The sequence below is a fragment of the Zeugodacus cucurbitae genome, chromosome 6, assembly GCF_028554725.1.
Source record: "Zeugodacus cucurbitae isolate PBARC_wt_2022May chromosome 6, idZeuCucr1.2, whole genome shotgun sequence".
In the NCBI taxonomy this organism is placed as follows: domain Eukaryota; kingdom Metazoa; phylum Arthropoda; class Insecta; order Diptera; family Tephritidae; genus Zeugodacus; species Zeugodacus cucurbitae.
In genome coordinates, this window is record NC_071671.1 from 15998567 (window position 1) to 16019299 (window position 20733).

The following is a 20733-nucleotide window of genomic DNA, read 5'->3' on the forward strand; positions in this document are numbered from 1 at the left end:
AAAAAATCTGAGTGCAGCTTCCATCTGCCATTTATTAAGTAAAATTTGGTGTTTCTGACGTTTTTCGTTAGTGAGTTAACGCACTTTTAGTCATTTTCAACCTAACCTTTGTATGGGAGGTGGGCGTGGTTATTATCCGATTTCCTTAATTTTTGGATTGTATTAAGAAGTGGCTAAAAAAACGACTGCAGAAATTTTGGTTTATATAGCTCTATTGGTTTCCGAGATATGTACAAAAAACCTATTTGGGGGCGCGGCCACGCCCACCTCCCCAAAAAAATTACATCCAAATATGCCCCTTCATAGTGCGATCCTTCATACCAAATTTTATTTCCATAGCTTTATTTCTGGCTTAGTGTGGCACTTTATGTGTTTTCGGTTTTCGCCATTTTGTGGGCGTGGCACTGGTCCGATTTTGCTCGTTTTCGAAAGCAACCTTCCTATGGTGTCAAGAAATAAGTGTGCCAAGTTTCATCAAGATATCTCGGATATATCGGACGGACGGACGGACGGACGGACAGACAGACATTCGGATTTGAACTCCACTCTTCACCCTGATCACTTTGGTATATATAACCCTATATATAACTCGTATAGTTGATACAACCAACCGTTATGTGGACAAAACTATAATACTATCTTTAGCAACTTTTGTTGCGAGAGTATAAAAATGAGTGTACAACTAATCTAACGAATAAATATTTATTGATTTTTTAATTAATATAAACAACAGAAAATATTTTTCTTGCAAATATTTTGTAATAAATCATGCAATGACAAATATTAAATATATTTAATTACGGAATAAAATCGTTATATAGTATATGCACAAAAATTCAAAAAATGTGAAAGAAGTTATCGCACTTTTTCAATAAAGTCCGATTTTCAAATACAAAAGAATTTCAACACTTTTCGTTTCATAGTAACCTAGAGACTTTATGACTCTAAGATGTTTCATTATTTCTATATTATATATATTCTACATTATATACATATATGTTTTTCCTACAAATTTACTTTTTTGTCGTTTTATAAATAAAGTCAGTCAAAAAATTTCAATTTAAAAATTTAAGTTTTAACAAACCAAGCGTGGAGACTCCACTTTCTACATAAATTTACGGTTAATATTGAATTACATCAAGCTCGGGGCACATTAACTATTTTTCACTACAACTTATATGAAAATGCGACACTGTGCCTATATCATTTCAACATTCTTTAAGTACACTCTAAATATCAAGTGCGAGCCATACAACTATAGGTATTTCTATATAGGTTCAAGTTCGCCGCTGGTTACACTTTTTCCGCTTTTTCTTCAACAACAATTCACTATAATTAGCGCACTATATATCTTCACTTTATATCGCATATTTTTTCATACCTTTTACAATACTATATATGTGTGAATACCTTTCTTCGAATAGCATATGGTAATATAATCAACTATTTATAGTAGAATATATTGCCCTCGATATGATGATAAGAATATATGATGATTGTTGTAAAAGTAGATAGCACGAGAAGTGTATAAACTAACAGTGGTCATTATTGTTGGAAAATTGAGAGCTGTTGTTAGGTAAAACTATCTTAAAAATTAAAACTCTTAAATATTTTTTTTTTTTTAAAGCCAAATATGAACTCTAAATTAAAATGAATTCAAATCTGAATTTTATTGAAAGTAGAAAAATCATCAGGCATCAAAACTACTAGTTTGGCACTACAACCCCAACCTACGGGCACAAAACTTCGCAAGTTACCTCTATCCTTTGCGAAGTCACGGCAGTTGTATATTCCTATGCACTTGGTTCCCGCCTTTGCTGCCGTTATTCACCCATGGGTCTCGAATCGAAGGAACTTTCCACTGGAGTATCGTCTTCCATACATACGATATGGCGTTATCGTTGAATTGTTATGGGCTTAAATATATCCATGTCGCCGTAGATCTCAAATAGTTCATGGTTCCATCATCTCCTCGCTCACGCGGACGGCTGCAAATATCTTGCGGAGAACAATTTTCTCGAATACTTCAAGGAACTACTCATCATCGGGTTGTCATGTTTATGTGCCGTATAAAAATGGGAATGATGAGAGACTTATAGAGTTTAATTTATGTATGTCGAGAGAAGGATCTGCTGTTCAATTGCCTACCGATTCCTAAATAGCACCTGTTGACATGAGTTATTCTGCGCTTGATCTGGAGGTTTAGATGGATAATGGCATTTATGCTGGTTTCGAGAAAAATAAAGTCCTTAACTTTTTCAAATGTATAGTTGCCAACAGTGACGTAGTTCCCAAGACACTAAGAATATTTATCTGTTCGCCTCAAGGTACTTTATCTTGCTTTCATTCAACACTGGTTTCTGTAAAAATAGTCAAAATACAAACTTTCGATTACTAAAAATGTTATGAAAGCAACATTTGTAACACAGCGCCACCTGTCATCTATTTCTTTAATATAATTTTTGATGCTTAATTAACTTAAAGAGTTCCATGGTGGAAATAGTTTATTACACATTAATTACTAAGAATAAATACATTATATAAACGAATTTCTTTAAATACTTTTATACTCTCGCAACAAAGTTGGTATGGGAGTATTATAATTTTGTTCACATAATGGTTGTTGGTAAGTCCTAAAACTAAACAAGTTAGATAAAGGGTTATACATATCAAAATAATCAGGATGACGGAATGTCTGTCTGTCCGTCTGTGCATCCGTCCACGTGCGCGTGGAAACGCCCCCTACTAAGTTTTTTGTACATATCTCGCAAACTACTAAAGCTATATCAAGGAAACTCTCTAGAGTCGTTTCTTTTAGGTACTACCTCCCATACAAAGGTTATGTTGAAAACTACTAAAAATGCTTTAATTCAGTAAGAAATCATCAAAAGCCTTAAATTTCATTATAAAGATGGTACAGAAGTGCTGCACTCAAAATTGTATACAAAATTTTAAATGAGCGTGGTTCCGCCCACTTATGGGTCAAAAATCATATATCCGAAACTACTCGACCAATTTCCATGAAATTCGGTTCATAATATCTTCCTAGCTTCCCAATGATGTGTTGTAAAAATAGTCCAAATCGGTTCACAACCACGCCTACTTTCCTTTCTTTGAAGTCGACCTTAATCGTTTACTTTATAATACAAAAACTTACTGCTAGTAAACATATCGGAACAGAATAAGAAGAGTGGCATCGCCCGTTCCAAAATCGTTTAAATCGGTCCATAAGTTTTCAAGACCCAATATATCGAATATGAGGACCTCAGTAACAAATTTTTTAGCGAAATTATAGTTAAGCCGCTCAGATGTTTTGAAGAAATTTAAGGGAATATTTTTCATCTAATAATATGTCTCCGTGCCAATAATGAATAAAATCGGGTCATAACTTCATCTATCTCCCATATACTTAATATTAGGGTTTTCAAACTACTGTGGACTTTATACCATATGCCATATGCCGAATATGTGAGTCAAATTGTTTGTTATATTAATAAATTTAAATAAATAAATTGCGAGAGTATAAAATGTTAGGTGACACCCGAAATATATATATACAGTAAAAGCTCCTTATTAACGCTTCATTTATTCGCGTTTTCACTATTCGCGGATTAAAAAAATGAGACCCAATTTCTATATTCGCGACTAAACATTTTTTTATTCGCGGATCTAATAAGTACATACATACATAATAATAAAATTATTGCAATTGGTATCCAACCCAATATTCTTGTCAAATGGACTAATACAATAGTAAAATAGATCTTATTAAAAGAAAATGTTAAATATTCCACTATTTTCGCAGAGGCTCACATGGAACTGAACTCTTGTTCTTACCCATTTTTTAGAAAACTTTCACAAAACACTTTAAATTAAATGGAACCAATAAACTCTTCACTTCTTTACATTTGAAAAATCTTAGTGATGGTTTAAGAATGGCAAATGAGCTCTGCGATTTCTTTATGGACATTGATCCGTCTATGGAACGAAGTCTAATTTTTAAGAAACAAATTGCTAATGCGACTGCTGTGTATCAGTCTGAATTGAAGGAGCTTTTGAAAACTGCTAAGCAAGAAAAAATTACAAAATTCTTCAAACCATTGCCTAAGCCATAAGATAATTAATTAAAATGATCAAAAACTTCAATTAAATAATTTTTTTAATACCTATTTGTTTTTTTTTTTTTGTCACCTAGGAACATACCCCCTATAATCCCATATAAATTACCATCCCGTATTCACGGATTCTGTATTCGCGGCATATTTATGGAACATATACCCCGCGAATAAAGAGTTTTTACTGTATATACAAAATATAGCATATATTTACCGTAATACTGTCTTTGGTTTTTTAAAAAAACAGCAAAAGCTTTCATTTCCGTTTAGTTTATTGCGCAATAATTTGTTTTAATGCGCAATGAAAGGTTTATAAAACAAGTAAGTAAAGGCTAATTTCGGGTGCAACCGAACATTTCATACTCTCGCAATTTATTAAAGTAATTTTATAAAGATAACATATAAATTTACCCATATATTCGGCATAAAGTTCTATAGAATAACGAAAATCATCATAAATAGTATATGGGGACTGGGGTAATTCCTAAACCGATTTCACTCGGATACAATATATCGAAGACTATACGGTCACTTAATTTTATATTACTTATAATTAGGTATATGGGATCTGGGGGAAGTTATGACCTGATTTTAACCTGTTATAAGAAAAAAATTCAGAGGGAATGAGTTACATTAAAATATCTGAGAGATTTACCTATATTTTCGGTGAAAAATTACCCTTAGGCACTGAGTTCTTCATGTTCTATATCAGGGGCCTTGAAAAGCCATGGTCCGATCTTGACAATTTTTCCACAAGTGATGTCACAGTTGAAATACAATATTTGTGTAAAGTTTCATTCCACTATCTTCATTTATTCCTAATGTGTATATGTATTATAAAGTGAACGAATCAGAAGAATTCAAAATTGAGTTATATTAGAAGTAGGCGTAGTTGTGAACCGATTTCGCTCATTTTTCAACCGTGTTGTCGTGGGTGTCAAGAAAGTGTTATATACCGACTTTCATTGAAATCGGTCGAGTATTTCTTGAGATATAGTTTTTGACCCATAAGAAGGCGACGATACGCCCATTTTCCATTTTGAAAAAAAAAACTCGGTCCAGCTACCTTCTGCCATTTCTAATGTAAAATTTGGTGTTTCGGACGTTTCTCGTTAGTGAGTTAACCCACATTTAGTCATTTTCAACCTAACCTTTGTATGGGAGGTGGGCGAGGTTATTATCCGATTTCTTTAATTTTTGGACTGTATAAGGGAACGGCTAAAAGAAACGACTGCAGAAAGTTTGGTTTATATAGCTTTATTGGTTTGCAAGATATATACAAAAAACCTATTCGGGGGCGGGGTCACGCCCACTTTTCCAAAAAAAATGACATTCAAATGTGCCCCTTCCTAATGCGATCCTATGTTTCAAATTTTACTTTCATAACTTTATTTATAGCTTAGTCTTCGAAAGCAACCTCCTCAGGGTGCCAAGGAACATGTGTTCCAAGTTTCATTAAGATATCTTGATTTTTACTCAAGTTATCGCTTGCACGGACAGACGGACAGACGGACGGACAGACATCTGGATTTCAACACCACTCGTCATCCTGATCATTTATATATATATAACCCCATATCAAACTCTTTTATTTATTGGTGGCACAAACAACCGTTATGTGAACAAAACTATTATACTCTGTGCAACATGTTGCGAGAGTATAAAAATATGTATTATATTTTTTTATGAAATTTGTAGCGGATTAATTTTGTTTAACAGACCACAAGACGCGCAAATGTGCATTTACAAACGTAGAATTCAATTCAAGCTGTTATCGCCAAAAATGCACAGAAAGCAGGAAAAAAGCGTAAAAAAATAATTTATAAATTATAAAGTCGGCAAACAAGTTATGCACTGGGGATTTAAAAAAAAAATCGAAAATTCAAAATTTGTATTTCGTAACAAAAAACAAAAAAATTTGCAAGCTTTTATAATACTTCTTATTGTTCTTGTAAGAGTATTATAAATAGTTTTGTTTACATGCACACACTCTACTTACATACATATACATATAGTATATGGCATACAATTAAATAGTAAACGCGCTTATCAATGCGTATACGCCATGGCGCACCATGCGCCGTACAAAGGTTAATGTAAACAACGTTGAATTCGCCGGTGCTTTGGCACTAAAATATTAATTATATATACATTTATTTTTACTTGAGCATTTATTTAACTAACCTAAATGTTTACCCTTTCGCCTGTGCTCGACTACAGTTTAACACATGCAACACAATGCGGAAGATAACTGTTATCGAAATGACACAATCTCTATAGTACAGTATACTCTCGAAAAGTAAATTCTCAGAAAGTAAATAATCGCGGAAAAGTTAATCACCTTTAAGATTACACATGCACCTCGAAAAAGTAAATTTTTTAATTTACTTTTCAGAGAGAGTGATAAAAAATTCGAAACGAAGCAAGCAGCGTTTTTTACGATGTTCGCAAAAACACTTACTCTCTTGTTTATCGCGTCTTTTTAGTAAATAAACTCTCCTACTTGATCCACTGGTTTAAAAATGAAAACGATGCAAATCAGGTGTGAGACTTTTTGAATTGTCGTACAAAAATGGTCAGAAAATATATTGCAAAAGAAAAAAAACAAAAGAATATACAAGATTTTTTCTCTTCATAGTAAATACATATGTATGTATGTAAATGTAAATATGTTTTTCATGTAAATCCATATGTTTTATTGAAGCAAATAAATGAATGAATTTTTTAATTTTAACAATGCATTTAATATTATAAAAACAGGTAATTTATGTATATATTTGGAAAAGTAAATTATTCGAAAAAGTAAATTACCCAAAATAGCAATCGATTTACTTTTCGAGAGTATACTGTACATAGAAGTTTTCGATATTGTACCGGTTACTTACTTACTTTAGATAATTATATGTATGTATGTTTGTGACTGCTTAAATGGTGATTAGTCTGTCTAACCCACTGTTGGATGCGCAGCACTAATACTAACTCGTCCAAAAACGTATTTTATTACCAAGATTTGAGGGTTAAGTCACTAATAAAGAAAAAATAAAAAAGTAAACAACAACAACAACAATGCACAAACTACAAACCGCTAGTTGAAACAAAAAGCGAGACGCTATAGAAAACTAACAACAACAATCGTCAGCACCTACTCGCCGGCAATATTGAAATTATGTTGGTTAGTACGTTTTGGAGCAGCGACGTTGTTGGACGAGTTCGTTTCGAGCAGCGGAGTGTGCGTGCCACTGTTTAGTGTTCAGTGTTCGGTGTTCGGTGTTCGTGTATGTAGTAATTGCTAATTTTGCGCTTTTGTCTTACGCCAATGTTAATCATTTGCATGTCAATTTCAAGCATGCGAAAAAAAAGAATTGAGTTGAAGAAACAAAAACGTAACAAACAAACAATTTGTTGAGCGCGAATATTTCGCATATTTATAAGCTTTTAATAATAAAAGTGCTTTGTTTGTATATATGTATATATCAGATCTACTTTGACCGACATACACTGCCATTTGGCGGTTTAATCAATTAATGCAATTAATTTATTGAGATTTGTTTTACATCAAATGATTCATGATCGTAGCGAATGCAGTTGTAAATAGACCGATAAACATACATATATATAGCTGTTTGTATTTTAAAAGTGTGACAAATTTAAAATCATATTTAATAACAATAATTTAGTTAATAAGCGCAAATAAAATATTATACAAATTCAAGTTCAAACAGTAATCAAATTTGCCGTTAATAATAACGAAACTTCTAAAAATTATTGCAATAAAACACAAAAAGAAAATATAAAAAAATAAAAAAAACTATTTTTATAATATAAGCACAAATTATTTGATCTCCCCATAAATCACTTACAAAATACAAAAACGAAAATATTAAGTGCAAAAAAAATTTTAAAAATAAAAATAAATTTATATAAAAATATTTTCAAGTCTAGCAAATTTGCCGGCATTTGCACACATCAAAGATAAGGTTCGAGTGAGTGGGCTTAGTTATTGTAGTTTTGTAAGTCGTCGAAGATCTCTTAAATGCTTGTGTCTAACGAAATTTGATAACCGACTCTCCGCATAACGTCATTTAAATGGAAAGCAGGGTACCTACATACATATATAAATGGACAGACATGAGAGCATACAAGTGATAATGCTCCATAAATATGCCGTAATTCTATAAGTATTCGCTTGTTAATCGCCTAAATTTTGCCATAAAATTGTTGCGGCAGCTGTTTTTTCCTGTTTTCACTAAGTGGATTGTTTACTTTTTGTGTGGCGCAAAACGTGATCTTAAACGCGTAATTTGAAATTATGATTTCTTGTTTTTTGATTCTTAATCAATACAAAACCAATATTTATATTTTAATAAAAATATTTACGTGGGCACGTTATGAAGTTTGTGTAATTGAAGTGTTTAATTTTTTTAAGTGAACTTCCAAAGGGTCTATCTCTTTGAATTTTACTCAGATGATTTGAATGAGACTATCCAGTCCCGTCCTTATAGCTTAGTGCGTTGAGTGTATTGAATGCGCGACATCCATTTGGTGGAGGATGGATTTTTATTAAATCTCGTAACAAAATTGCTAAGAGAGTAGTATATTTATGAATTTCTGCTGTACGTGTTTATATCACTGAACTCTTCCTAAACGGCTATACCTGTTTCAATGCAATTTTTTAAGTGTTTTCAAATGGAATCGACAATAGTTTGTAGTCACCTTTCGGTCCAATTTAAATAGCGCATTTAATTAATTATAAATTTATAAATTTTTTTGATGTTTGCGCCATTGTTACCGAATAGAAACCGTATAATCAATTGTTTTTGATTGGAAAACATTTTCGATGTCGCTTCTGTCAGTGTACAAATTCTTAATACAATTAAATATTAATTCCAATAAATTATATATAAATTAATTGCATACTTTGTTTAATACCCAAATAACTTAAAATATCAGGCAGAACAACCTGTGTCGGATCCGCCAGTATAATATAAAATTTGTTTCCAAATTCGACGTACTGTTTAAAAATATAGAAATATAGCATTTATCAAAATATAACCACGATCGTTATAAATAATGTTATAGTTCGGGCTCAATTAGCACTATCTGTGCCATTTTGATGCACTAGGCGTTGACCTTTTTATTTGCTATCAAGTTTAAGCTTCTGGTTCAAACCATTTTGTGGTTTCGATGAAGCTGCTAATATCCGTTATGCTTTTTGTAGACGTTCATTCGAAGTTTGATGCTTGATGGAGTTCAGTGTTCTGTGTCGGATCTGCGATAGGGCTGGGCATTCACAAATGGAAGTGGAAAACTGTTTCCTTATTCCCTGTTAGTTCGCAGCTTCGGCATATGTTATTGTAGGGCATCCCCATATTCGACGCATGTTCTCCAAATGGCCAATGCCCTGTTATGGTAGCAGTTAGTCTGAAGATACTGTTCCTTAACTTATTTATTCTGTTTGCCATATCTGTTTGGTTATTTTGAATTTAGTTGTATTTTTCCATCTGTTGTTTGCTAATTGTTGAAATTGTAAATTAAGCTCTCTTCTGATCGAGCCTAAAAATGTTGTAGTTAATTAATTTTCGAAGACTACAGAATAAATGAAGATTTTACTTTTTAACCAATTTCAACTCTACTTTTTCAAAACTACCCGCATTTATTGGTCAGCCAAGATCATTTGTAGTATGCCCTCGTAAAGGACATAATAATCAAAGAACATTATCTTTGTGAATGCTCAGCTTTCAGTCGTTTAAGGGATTAGTGATGATCTACTGGTGATTTTTTCACTGTAATTGATAAATTGCATAAGCGACTGCGATTAATTTTTGTAAATAGCAGTGAATTACAATTGCTTTGGCAGTTCATAATTCTAATTCGATCACTTTAGCAATATCAGTTCTGTAATTCTAATTCAATTACTTTAGCAATATCATTTCAGTAGCAATAGCAGTTCGGAGAGTAGCAATCACAGTTCAGTAGGAATAGCATCTCAGTAGCAACAGTTCGGAGAGTAGCAATAGCAGTTCAATGATCACAGTAGCAATTTTTGTTGCGATTTCGATAATTTTTGGTACAGTGATTACAAAACCAGATAAATGCACTCAAAATTGATTAATAAGTTAATTGTGATTACAATAGTGGTTAATTTAAATATTGTTAAAATTAATAAATATGAAAACGTAAAAAATAAAATAAAACGTGAAGTACAAATTCTCATAAATTCGTTTTTTTTTTGTTGCGATCGCAATAGCAATATGAAATCATAGTGATTTAAAAATAGCAATCTCGCTATTCACTAGAAGGGATACGTTCCACGGCTTCCACTATTCTAACCTAAGAGATATTTGGCAACTGGGATGAAAAATATTTCGAAATTCCGTCAAATCGACTGAGTGGTTTATGTGACGTTTATTAGGGTAGCACAATGGGTCTAATGGTGGCCTTATTACGGCCGCTTGCAGTCAGGCTCTCTATGATTTATATATATATTTTATACAATCTACCAATATAGAAAACTAGAACAATTATAACTGACCATTTTGATAAATATTTTAGCTAAAAATTGTTGTTTAAATTACAGTCAATTAAAAAGATTGTTCAATTTTTTAATTGAATAATTTCTATTTTTATAAAAAAACAAGTAAGGGAGGGCTAAGTAACCGAACATTTTATACTCTCGCAATTTATGTATTTAACTTTATTTATATTATATAACACACAATTTGACCCACATATTCGTCATATATATGGTATAAAGTCCATTGAAAGTTGGAAACTCGAATATTAGGTTAGAAGCACCGAGTTCCTCATGTACGATATATAGGGGCCTGGAAAACCTATGGTCCGATTTCGGCGATTTTTAGAAAGTGGTTGCCACACTAAAAATGCAGTATTTAATCAAAGTTCTGTTCCGATATCCTCACTAGTGCTTACTTTATATATTGTAAAGTAAACGATTCAGGTCGTCTTAAAATTCTGGTATATAGAAAGTAGACGTGGTTGTGAAGCGATTTGGCCTATTTTCACAACATATCATTGGGATGCAAGGAAAATATTACCAAATTTCATTGATATTGGTCGAGTAGTTTCGGAGATATGGTTTTTGACCCATAAGTGGGCGGAACCACGCCCATTAAACATTTTGTTTACCATTTTGAGTGCAGGTCTTCTGGAGCTTCTTTATAATGAAATTTAAGGTTTCTGTTGGTTTTCCTTACTGAATAAAAGCATTTTTAGTAGTTTTCAACGTAACCTTTGTATGGGAAGTGGGCGTGGTTATAATCCGATTTCATCCATTTTTGGAATATATAAGGAAATGCCTAAAAAACACGACCCCTGAGAGTTTCGTTGATATTGCTTTAGTAGTTTACGAGATATATATAAAAAAACTTAGCAGAAGGCGGGGTTACGCCCACTTTATCAAAAAATTACATCCAAATATGCCCCTACTCAGAACAATCCTTTGTACCAAATTTCACTTTCATAGCTTAATTAATGACTTAGTTATAGCTCTTTAAGTGTTTTCGGTTATCGCTATTTTGTGAGCGTGGCAGTGGTCCGATTCCGCCCATCTTCAAACTTAACCTTCTTATGGTCCCAAGGAACACGTGTTCCAAGTTTCATTAAGATATCTCAATTTTTACTCAAGTTACAGCTTGCACGGACGGATGGACAAACAGACATCCGGATTTGAACTTTACTCGTCACCCTGATCACTTTGGTATATATAACCTTATATCTAACTCGTTTAACAACCGTTATGTGAACAAAACTATAATACTCTCTTAGCAACTTTTGTTGCGAGAGTATAAAAAGTATGACTCCATAACTCATAAGTACTCAATACCAACTAAATTCATAATATATGCACATATTTCCACACGAAAATACGTGCTTTTAGATGCTAAAAATATTTAAATTCTTAGAATATCATTTTATTTAATAAAAACAGATGGAAGCATTTATAGTTATGCATAAAATTGGGCTAAGCAATTTTAAATTCCAATATCGTTACATATATTTATATATTTATATTGTATTACCAATGTGCTAAAAATATATTTAATAGCTTGTAATTTTCATGTGTACAATGAAGACTAAAGGAAACTACTTGAAAAGCCCAGCATTGAATTAAATGAATAATTTTTTTTTGTTTTTGTATAAAACAATATATTGTCCATTTCATTTACATTTGAATCTTATGTGTGTGTAGACATAAGTTTCGAAATTTTGTGGTCATAAATTCGCGAATATTTTGACTAACTCGATTTGCAGTGTGTGCTACTTAAGTAGAATGTTAATGGAATTCAAAAAATATATTGATTATATCTCATTGACATAATTAGAAATTTGGAAAAAAACAACAATAATGATTTCGTATATATACATATATGATACATATACTTATGTAATAGAACAGGGTGGCACAAAAGTGCATTTAGATTTGAATTGGTGTCGCAGTTGATCAGACAGCAGTGTGCAGAAGAGCAGAAGAAGTACAAGGATTAATAATTAACAATCCTACAGTAGCACAATAAAAAAATAAGTTCACATAATTGACCTCTTCATAGTATTGACTAATGTGTGTCTAAGAACGTTTTTCTGCTCTTCTTTGATGATATCTCAAGAGTAAAGTTCTCGGCAGCTTGACACAAGTAATTGTCTCTTGACATGTCTCCAGCTGTCATTGCATAACATATGGATGACATAATTTTCAATAAATGAAATCCATATTTTTCTTTTTTTTATACTCTCGCAACAAATGTTGCTAAAGAGAGTATTATAGTTTTGTTCACATAACGGTTGTTTGTAACACCCAAAACTAAACGAGTTAGATATAGGGTTATATATACCAAAGTGATCAGGGTGAAGAGTGGAGTTCAAATCCGAAGAGAGCTATATAAACCAAACTTTCTGCAGTCGTTTTTAGCCACTTCCTAATACAGTCCAAAAATGAAAGAAATTGGATTATAACCACGCCCACCTCCCATACAAAAGTTAGGTTGAAAATTACTAAAAGTGGGTTAACTCACTAACGAAAAACGTCAGAAACACTAAATTTCACATAAGAAATGGCAGATGGAAGCTGCACTCAGATTTTTTTACAAAATGGAAAATGGGCGTGGCGTCGCCCACTTATAGGTCAAAAACCATATCTCAGGAACTACTCGACCGATTTCAATGAAACTTGGTTTGTAATAGTTTCCTTACATCTCAATGATATGTAAGGAATCGGTTCACAACCACGCCTACTTCCTATATACCAGAACTTTGAAAACAATCAAAATCGTTTACTTTACAATATATAAAGTAAGTACTAGTGAAGATATCGGTGCAGAACTTTGCACAAATACTATGTTAATAGTGTGGCAGCCCCATTCTAAAAATCGCCGAAATCGGACCATAGGGTTTTAAAGCCCCATACATCGAACACGAGGACCTCGGTGCTTCTAACCTAATATTATGGTTTCCAACTTTCAATGGACTTTATACATTATATATGACGAATATGTGGGTCAAATTGTGTATTATATAATATAAATAAAGTTAAATAAATAAATTGCGAGAGTACAAAATGTTCGGTTACACCCGAACTTAGCCCTTCCTTACTTGTTATAATATACATTTTTATACACATTTATCTCAATTTTCGACGGTTTTCAAGCATAAATCGCCCGATGGCGCTTCAATTTCACGTTCGATATTCGTACGAAGTTCATCAATCGTCGCTGGTTTATGGCATAGACCATAGACTTGACGTAGCACCACAGGAGATAGTCTAACGTCGTCAATTCGCACGAACGATGCTGCCAATTGACTTAGCCATTTCGAGAGATAACACGTTCACCAAACTTGGTTTTCAATAAATCGACTGTGACATTCGCTGTGTAGCTTGTGCCGCCGTCCTGTTCGAACCACATATTGTCCAAAACCGTATCATTCAACTCGGGCCAAAAATACTCCATTATCATTGAGTAGTAGCGGTTCCCATTCACAGTAACGTGCAGGTCTTGATCATCACGGAAGAAGTACGGATTAATGACGCCACCGGCACATAAAGTTGAGGCCACTGACTCTGAATTTCGGTAGCAAATTTTAATTATTTCAACTTGTTGTTGGATCGTATATCTTTCCATGATGAAATGAAGCCTTACAGAAGACAAATGTCAAAACAACGGGACAAAATATGGCGTCGTTTTCTGTCCCTAATGGTCTTCTTTTGTAGTGTTCCTTTTGAAAAACCCTTTATATCTAAAACGGTTTAAGTTTACTTAGGAAATTCTTTTGGGTCTTTATTACCCAGTAAATCGGGGTTTCGACATTTAATTCTATCTTTAATAATATTTATAATACTACCAGGAGTCCATTAGTAAATATATGTCAACTTAAATCACTTTATGTTATCTTTACGTATTGACTTATAGATATAAATATGTCTTCCAGCACTTAAGAACGTTTCCAACATTCTTCTTTTTATATAATAGCATGTAATGTAAAATGTACAATAACCAATTGATATTATTAATGAATTGTTATGCCGTTATAGTAGTACAACAAGAAATATTTCATTAACAATTACCATCTTAAAGTTTCATGTTACAAGAACATTATTTACACTTAACTTAACAACGTAACTCAAAGCTCACAAGTAAAGCAAGGCAGTCAAGTGACACTACAGCCACTCCAAAACACGATAACTCGTTACTCGTATAAACAAACAATCCTTCAACTGAATTTCTCATGTATTAAAACAAAAGCAGAAAACACTTAAATATCAAATAAGGAAGAACAAAAGTCGGGTGGAGTCGATTATTAAATACTCTTGCACCTCTTCCAACAGCGGTGAACACTTTTACAGTTGGAAACCTTTCGTGCATTCGGACAACTTGACTTAGTCAGCGCTGTCTTTTTATTCATCGTTCCATCGTTTGCGGTATTCGCCGTTGCCAATGTTCTGAGGACCATAAATCTTCCGCAAAACTTTTCTCTCGAAAACTCCTAGTGCCGTCTCATCTGATATCGACATCGTTCGGGGTTTTGCACCATAGAGTAGGATAGGAATAATGATCGACTAGAGAGTTTGGTTTTGTTTCCTCGAGAGAAGAAAAATTTTCAATTGCCTACTAAGCCCAAAGTATCACCTGTTGGTAAGAGGATTTCGAGGTTGACATTGTTGATGTTATTGATGCTGGTTCCAAGATAGACGAAATTATCTACAATTATGACCGTTTGTTTGATGAAAGGAGATATTTCCTTTTGTCCTCATTCACTGCCAGACCCCATAACTTCGCTTCCTTATCTAATCTGCAAAAATTAGAACTAAAGGCACGGTTGTTGAGGTCAATGATATCAATATCATCAGTGCACTCTTATAGAAGATTGTATCTTCTCTTTTTAGCTCTGCAGCTCGTATTATTTTCTCCAGCAAATGATTAAAGAGTCACCCTGTTTGAAACCACGTTTGGTATCGAACGTCTCGGAAAGATCCTTCCCGATTCTGACGGCGCTTTTGGTGTTGCTTAACGTCAGTTTACACAGCCAAATTCAGACAATGAGGCAGCTTCTTTTCGTGCTGTCAAAAACAGCTTTAAAATCAACGAGATGTGCATTTTCCAAGCTTTGGCGCATGGTGAATATCTGGTCTATTGTAAGCTTTAGTACTGCTTAGCTCCAGGTGCTAAACTTATTAAATATGAAACTTATATAGAGGCGAACTGCTGGAAATATCAGGAACGACGTGCAACAGAAACAATGAAGCATCTCCAGTGCACTTGCCCTGCATTGTCAAGGCAACGACTTCGCTACTTGGGGCCTCACAATATGAGAATCTGGAAGAGGTAGAGTGAAGCTACAAAAACTTAAAAAATTCGCGTCAAGCGCAGGCATCCTCTATGATGACTACTCCTCGTGGACAATGTGACGGCACTCCATCTGGTATCGTAAAGGACCAAAACTGGTCTATGTGTGGCGTATTTGCCTACCAGTATAACCTAACCTAACCTAACCTATATAGTGACCATGCCCACTTTTAAACATTTTGAAATCCTCAGATGCGCTGTTATTTTTCATCAAGATATATAAAGTGTTAATTCTTTGCACAGACAGACAAACACATACACATTCGTTTAAAATAATTAATTGCTTTATATCTACCTCTATTTATTTGATATAGTATAAGCAAACATTAGATAAGCAAAACTATTATACTTATGACAAAATTAAGTAATGATATAAAAACTCAAGGAAAATCAAAAGTGTTAATGTCATGGTTATAATGACTATAGGCAGTTAATGAGTGACTGTGCGGCTAATTGTATGAAACTCTAGTGGGATTGACATCTTGAAACCACAATATGAACAAACGTGCACAAACTGATACCAAGCAATTAAGTATATGTATGTATATATTAATACGTCCAGCTGAAAGCGATATTACTTGTTAATGACAAAATTGTTTTTTTTCGCTTGTTAGTTATTTGTTCTAACTTATTCAATACATATATGCCGAATAAAGCCCACCGTATCTTTGAAAAACCTATATGTAATTAGGTATATGGAAGCTAGAATATGTCATGACCCGATTTTCATAATTTCATTTTTTTCATATTAGAAGAAAACAATTTCCTCTGAATTATATTAAATTATCTGATAGATTTACACATATTTTCGGTTAAAATTTACCTTAGGCGCTGAGTTGAACATGTTCGATATCTGGGGCCTTGGAAAGTTATAGTCCGTTTTCTGCAATTTTTTCACAAATGAAGCCAGAGATGATATGCACTATTTGTGTAAAGTTTTATTCCGCTATCTTCATTGGTTCCTTATGTATACATTATGAAGTGAACGAATCAGATGGAATTTAAAATTGAGTTATAAGGAAAGTAGTCGTGGTTGTGAAACGATTTCGATTTATTATATACCGAATTTTAATGAAATCTGTCGAGTAGTTCCTGAGATATGGTTTTTGACCCATAAGTGGGTGATGCCACGCCCATTTTCCATTTTGTAAAAAAAATCTGAGTGCTGCTTCTTTCTGCCATTTCTTCTGTAAAATTTTGTGTTTCTGCTGTTTTTCGTTAGTGAGTTAACGCACTTTTAGTAATTTTCAACATAACCTTTGTATGGGAGGTAGGCGTGGTTATTATCCGATTTCAACTATTTTAATGGTGTGAAAAATGGGGTACGTAAGGGAAACGACTGCAGAAAGTTTGGTTCATATAGCTTTATTGGTTTGTGAGATATGTACAAAAAACTTATTTGGGGGCGGGGCCACGCCTACTTCCCCAAAAAAAAAACATCCAAATATGCACCTTCTAACTATCTAACGCTTTTATTTCTGGGTGGCACAAACAATCGTTATGTGAACAAAACTATAATACTCTCTTAGCAACTTTTGTTGCGAGAGTATAAAAACGGTTTGGGATATCAATGAAATTCTTTATTCCTGTAAAGGTACTTTCGATACCATTATGTATGGAACTCGATTTCTTTTGCATAGCCACCACGTGTAAGTTTGCACAAGTCCAGACGCTGAACCCAATTTTCGGTGATTTTCAAGCATAAATCGGCCGATACTGCTGCAATTTCTCAATCGATATTCGTACGACGTTCACAAATCGTCTCTAGCTTGTTTGCATTGAGAACATAGAACTGACGTAGCCTCACAGGAAATAGTCTAATGGCGTCAAATCGCATGACCGAGCGGCCAATTGACTAAGCCATTTCGTGAGATAACACGTTCACCAAACTTTGTTTTCAATAAATCGATTGTGACATTCGCATTCCTGTTGGAACAACATATTGTCCAAGTCCATATCATCCAATTCATACCAAAATTATTCGGTTATCATTGATCGGTAGCGATTCCCATTCACAGTAACATGCCGATTTTGATCATCACGGAAGAAGTACGACCCATTGACACCGCCGGCCCATAAACCGCACCAAACCGTAATTTTTTCGGGATGCATTGGCCACTCAAGGAGTACGTGTGGATTGCTGCCTGATCAATAACGCATATTTTGCTTATTGACGAAGCCATTCAGCCAGAAATGAGCCACTGACTCTGAATTTCGGTAGTGAATTTTAATTATTTCAACTCGTTGTTGGATCGTATATCTTTCCATGATGAAATGAAACCTTACTGAAGAGAAATGTCAAAAGAGCGGAACAAAATATGGCATCGTTTTCTGTCCCTATCGGCCTACTTTTGTAGCGTTCCTTTTGAAAAAAAATGCTTTATGAATATAATATTGGATTGTGTACAATGTATAACCAATACGAGCAAAAAATTACTGCATTAAAATAAAAATATAAAAAGGTTACTCATACGCCATGTTACACACTGCATTATTCTGAACATGGCTCGTCAATACCTACGTGCGATAACATTGAAACTCATTAAACCAATTTTTCATGATCATTATCGTAGAAAAAGCAGCAAATAATCATCGTATCATCGACCGATATATTTCGCTTGCATTGGTGGTGCCATCGGAAGGAGAGGCTAAGTTGTTATCAAATCCACCCACGTATGTGGTAAACCTATGTATATCGTACTTTGACCTAGAGGTGTAGAAAAAAATACCCGCAGAAATGGAAGAAAATAGCATATGTTATTTTTCAATATAATTCAAAATTCATCTAACCTCATCATGGAATGTCAATTATTGCATGACTTGGGTCGATCAGCCATTTAGTTGCACCTGTTGAATAAAATGGTACATGCACCGCAATTAGCATGCGCACATGCAGGTTCACAGTAATTAAGCAGGTGTAATCAAAAATTGCAATCTCAGCATTAATAATGTGCATATTAGTACGAGTAATTATGTAAAATATTTATTAAACAAATACTAATAGTTTGAATTTTTTTAATGTATGAAGTAAACGTATTAAATATTATTTATTAATATTTTATATTGCAATTATCCTTATTATGCTCCTTCATCTTTCTAACATATTTTCTTCCTTCCTTCTTTCCCATTGCAGCATTTAACTATCGCATAGTTAACCAGCGTACGTCCCTGCCCCTGGGTTGTCAGAAAAAAAAACACAAAATGCCGACAACAGTATCAGATCTCACACTGCCATCGGCAACTACTGCCGCTATAACAACGACAGCAATACCAATAACAACAACAACATCGAAATCTATGCGTAATGGTATGCATTTGCTAAACGAACAACAACAACAACAACGAAGTACAGATCAAAATGACAAAAATGAGAAAAATGGTTTAAAAGCGTGTGAAGAAGACCGACAGTTTATAATTAAGTATCGACAAAAATATTACGATATAAGACGTTTTCTACAGAATCATCCGGGCGGCATAAATACACTACGCGGCCTTAACAACAGTGATATGACAACACGTTTCCTGCACGCCCCACCACACTCGGACGCTGCCATGTACCTGATGAAGGAATATGAAATTAAGCCGACACAATTGCTGAATGGTACCAAAAGGAGGCATCGGCTGCAGGAAAGTGCGCACAGCGAACTGCATGGGCTTGATAATGAGCAGCAGCAGCAAGAATCCCTTGTAGAGTCCACTGAAAATGGCATAGAACTGTTGGGTGATACGTTGCATGAAGAAGACAAAAACAATAATCAATTGGACGAGAGTATGGAGGTGAGTGTAAGAAATTGTGAATATATTTAGTTGAGGAGGGGAATGGTAAATGAAAAAAATGTAGAAGTAAATTTTTTAAACAATTAAATTAAATTGAATAAAATTAAATTAAAATAAATTTATACTTTCAGTAAAACTTCGTTTTTTTTTATACTCTCGCAACAAAGTTGCTAAAGAGGGTATTATAGTTTTGTTCACACAAAGGTTGTTTGTGTCACCAAGAAATAAAAGTGTTAGATATGGGGTTATATATATATATAAATGATCAGGATGACGAGTGGAGTTGAAATCCGGATGTCTGTCCGTCTGTCCGTGCAAGCGATAACTTTAGTAACCATTGCCTTTGGAATAAAGGATTGCACTAGGAAGGGGCATATTTGGTTGTAATTTTTTTTTTGGGGAAGTGGTCGTGAGCCCGCCCCCAAATCGATTATTTATATATATCTCGCAAACCAATAAAGCTATATAAACCAAACTTTCTGCAGTCGATTCTCTTACGTACCCCACCACACACCATGAAAATAGTTGAAATCGGAAATAACCACGCCCACCTCCCATACAAAGGTTAGGTTGAAAATTACTAAAAGTGAGTTAACTCACTAACGAATAACTTCAGAAACCCTAAATTTTGCAGAAGAAATGGCAGAAGGAAGCTCTATTCAGATTTTTTTACTAAATGGGTCAAAAACCATACCTCAGGAACTACTCGACAGATTTCAATGTAATTCGGTATATAATATTTTCTTGACTATCAGGGTGTCACGGACAAAAAATGGGCGAAATCGGTTCACAACCACGACCACTTTCCTTATAACTCAATTTTGAATTTCATCTGATTCCTTCACTTTATAATATATACATAAGGAACCAATGAAGAAAGCGGAATAAAACTTTACACAAATAGTACATATTATCCTTGGCTTCATTTTGAAAAAATTGTCGAAAACGGACTATAACTTTTCAGGGCCCCAGATATCGAACATGTT

The 20733-nt window shown here is 33.9% G+C and overlaps 1 protein-coding gene across 3 annotated transcripts in view; it reads left to right on the forward strand.

Moving 5' to 3' along the window:
- Fa2h_2 (fatty acid 2-hydroxylase) overlaps positions 1-20733 on the forward strand; it is a 41072-nt gene that overhangs the window by 14774 nt on the left and 5565 nt on the right. The window contains exons 1-2 of one of the 3 annotated variants that reach the window (XM_011185899.3): positions 7236-7390; positions 19104-19747. In XM_011185899.3, the coding sequence (XP_011184201.2) occupies positions 19172-19747 (576 nt within the window). In that variant the 5' untranslated portion in view covers positions 7236-7390; positions 19104-19171. Of the gene's footprint in view, positions 1-7235; positions 7391-7446; positions 7499-19103; positions 19748-20733 lie in introns of those variants that run through there. The other 2 variants (XM_054232714.1, XM_054232715.1) reach the window with 2 other exon arrangements.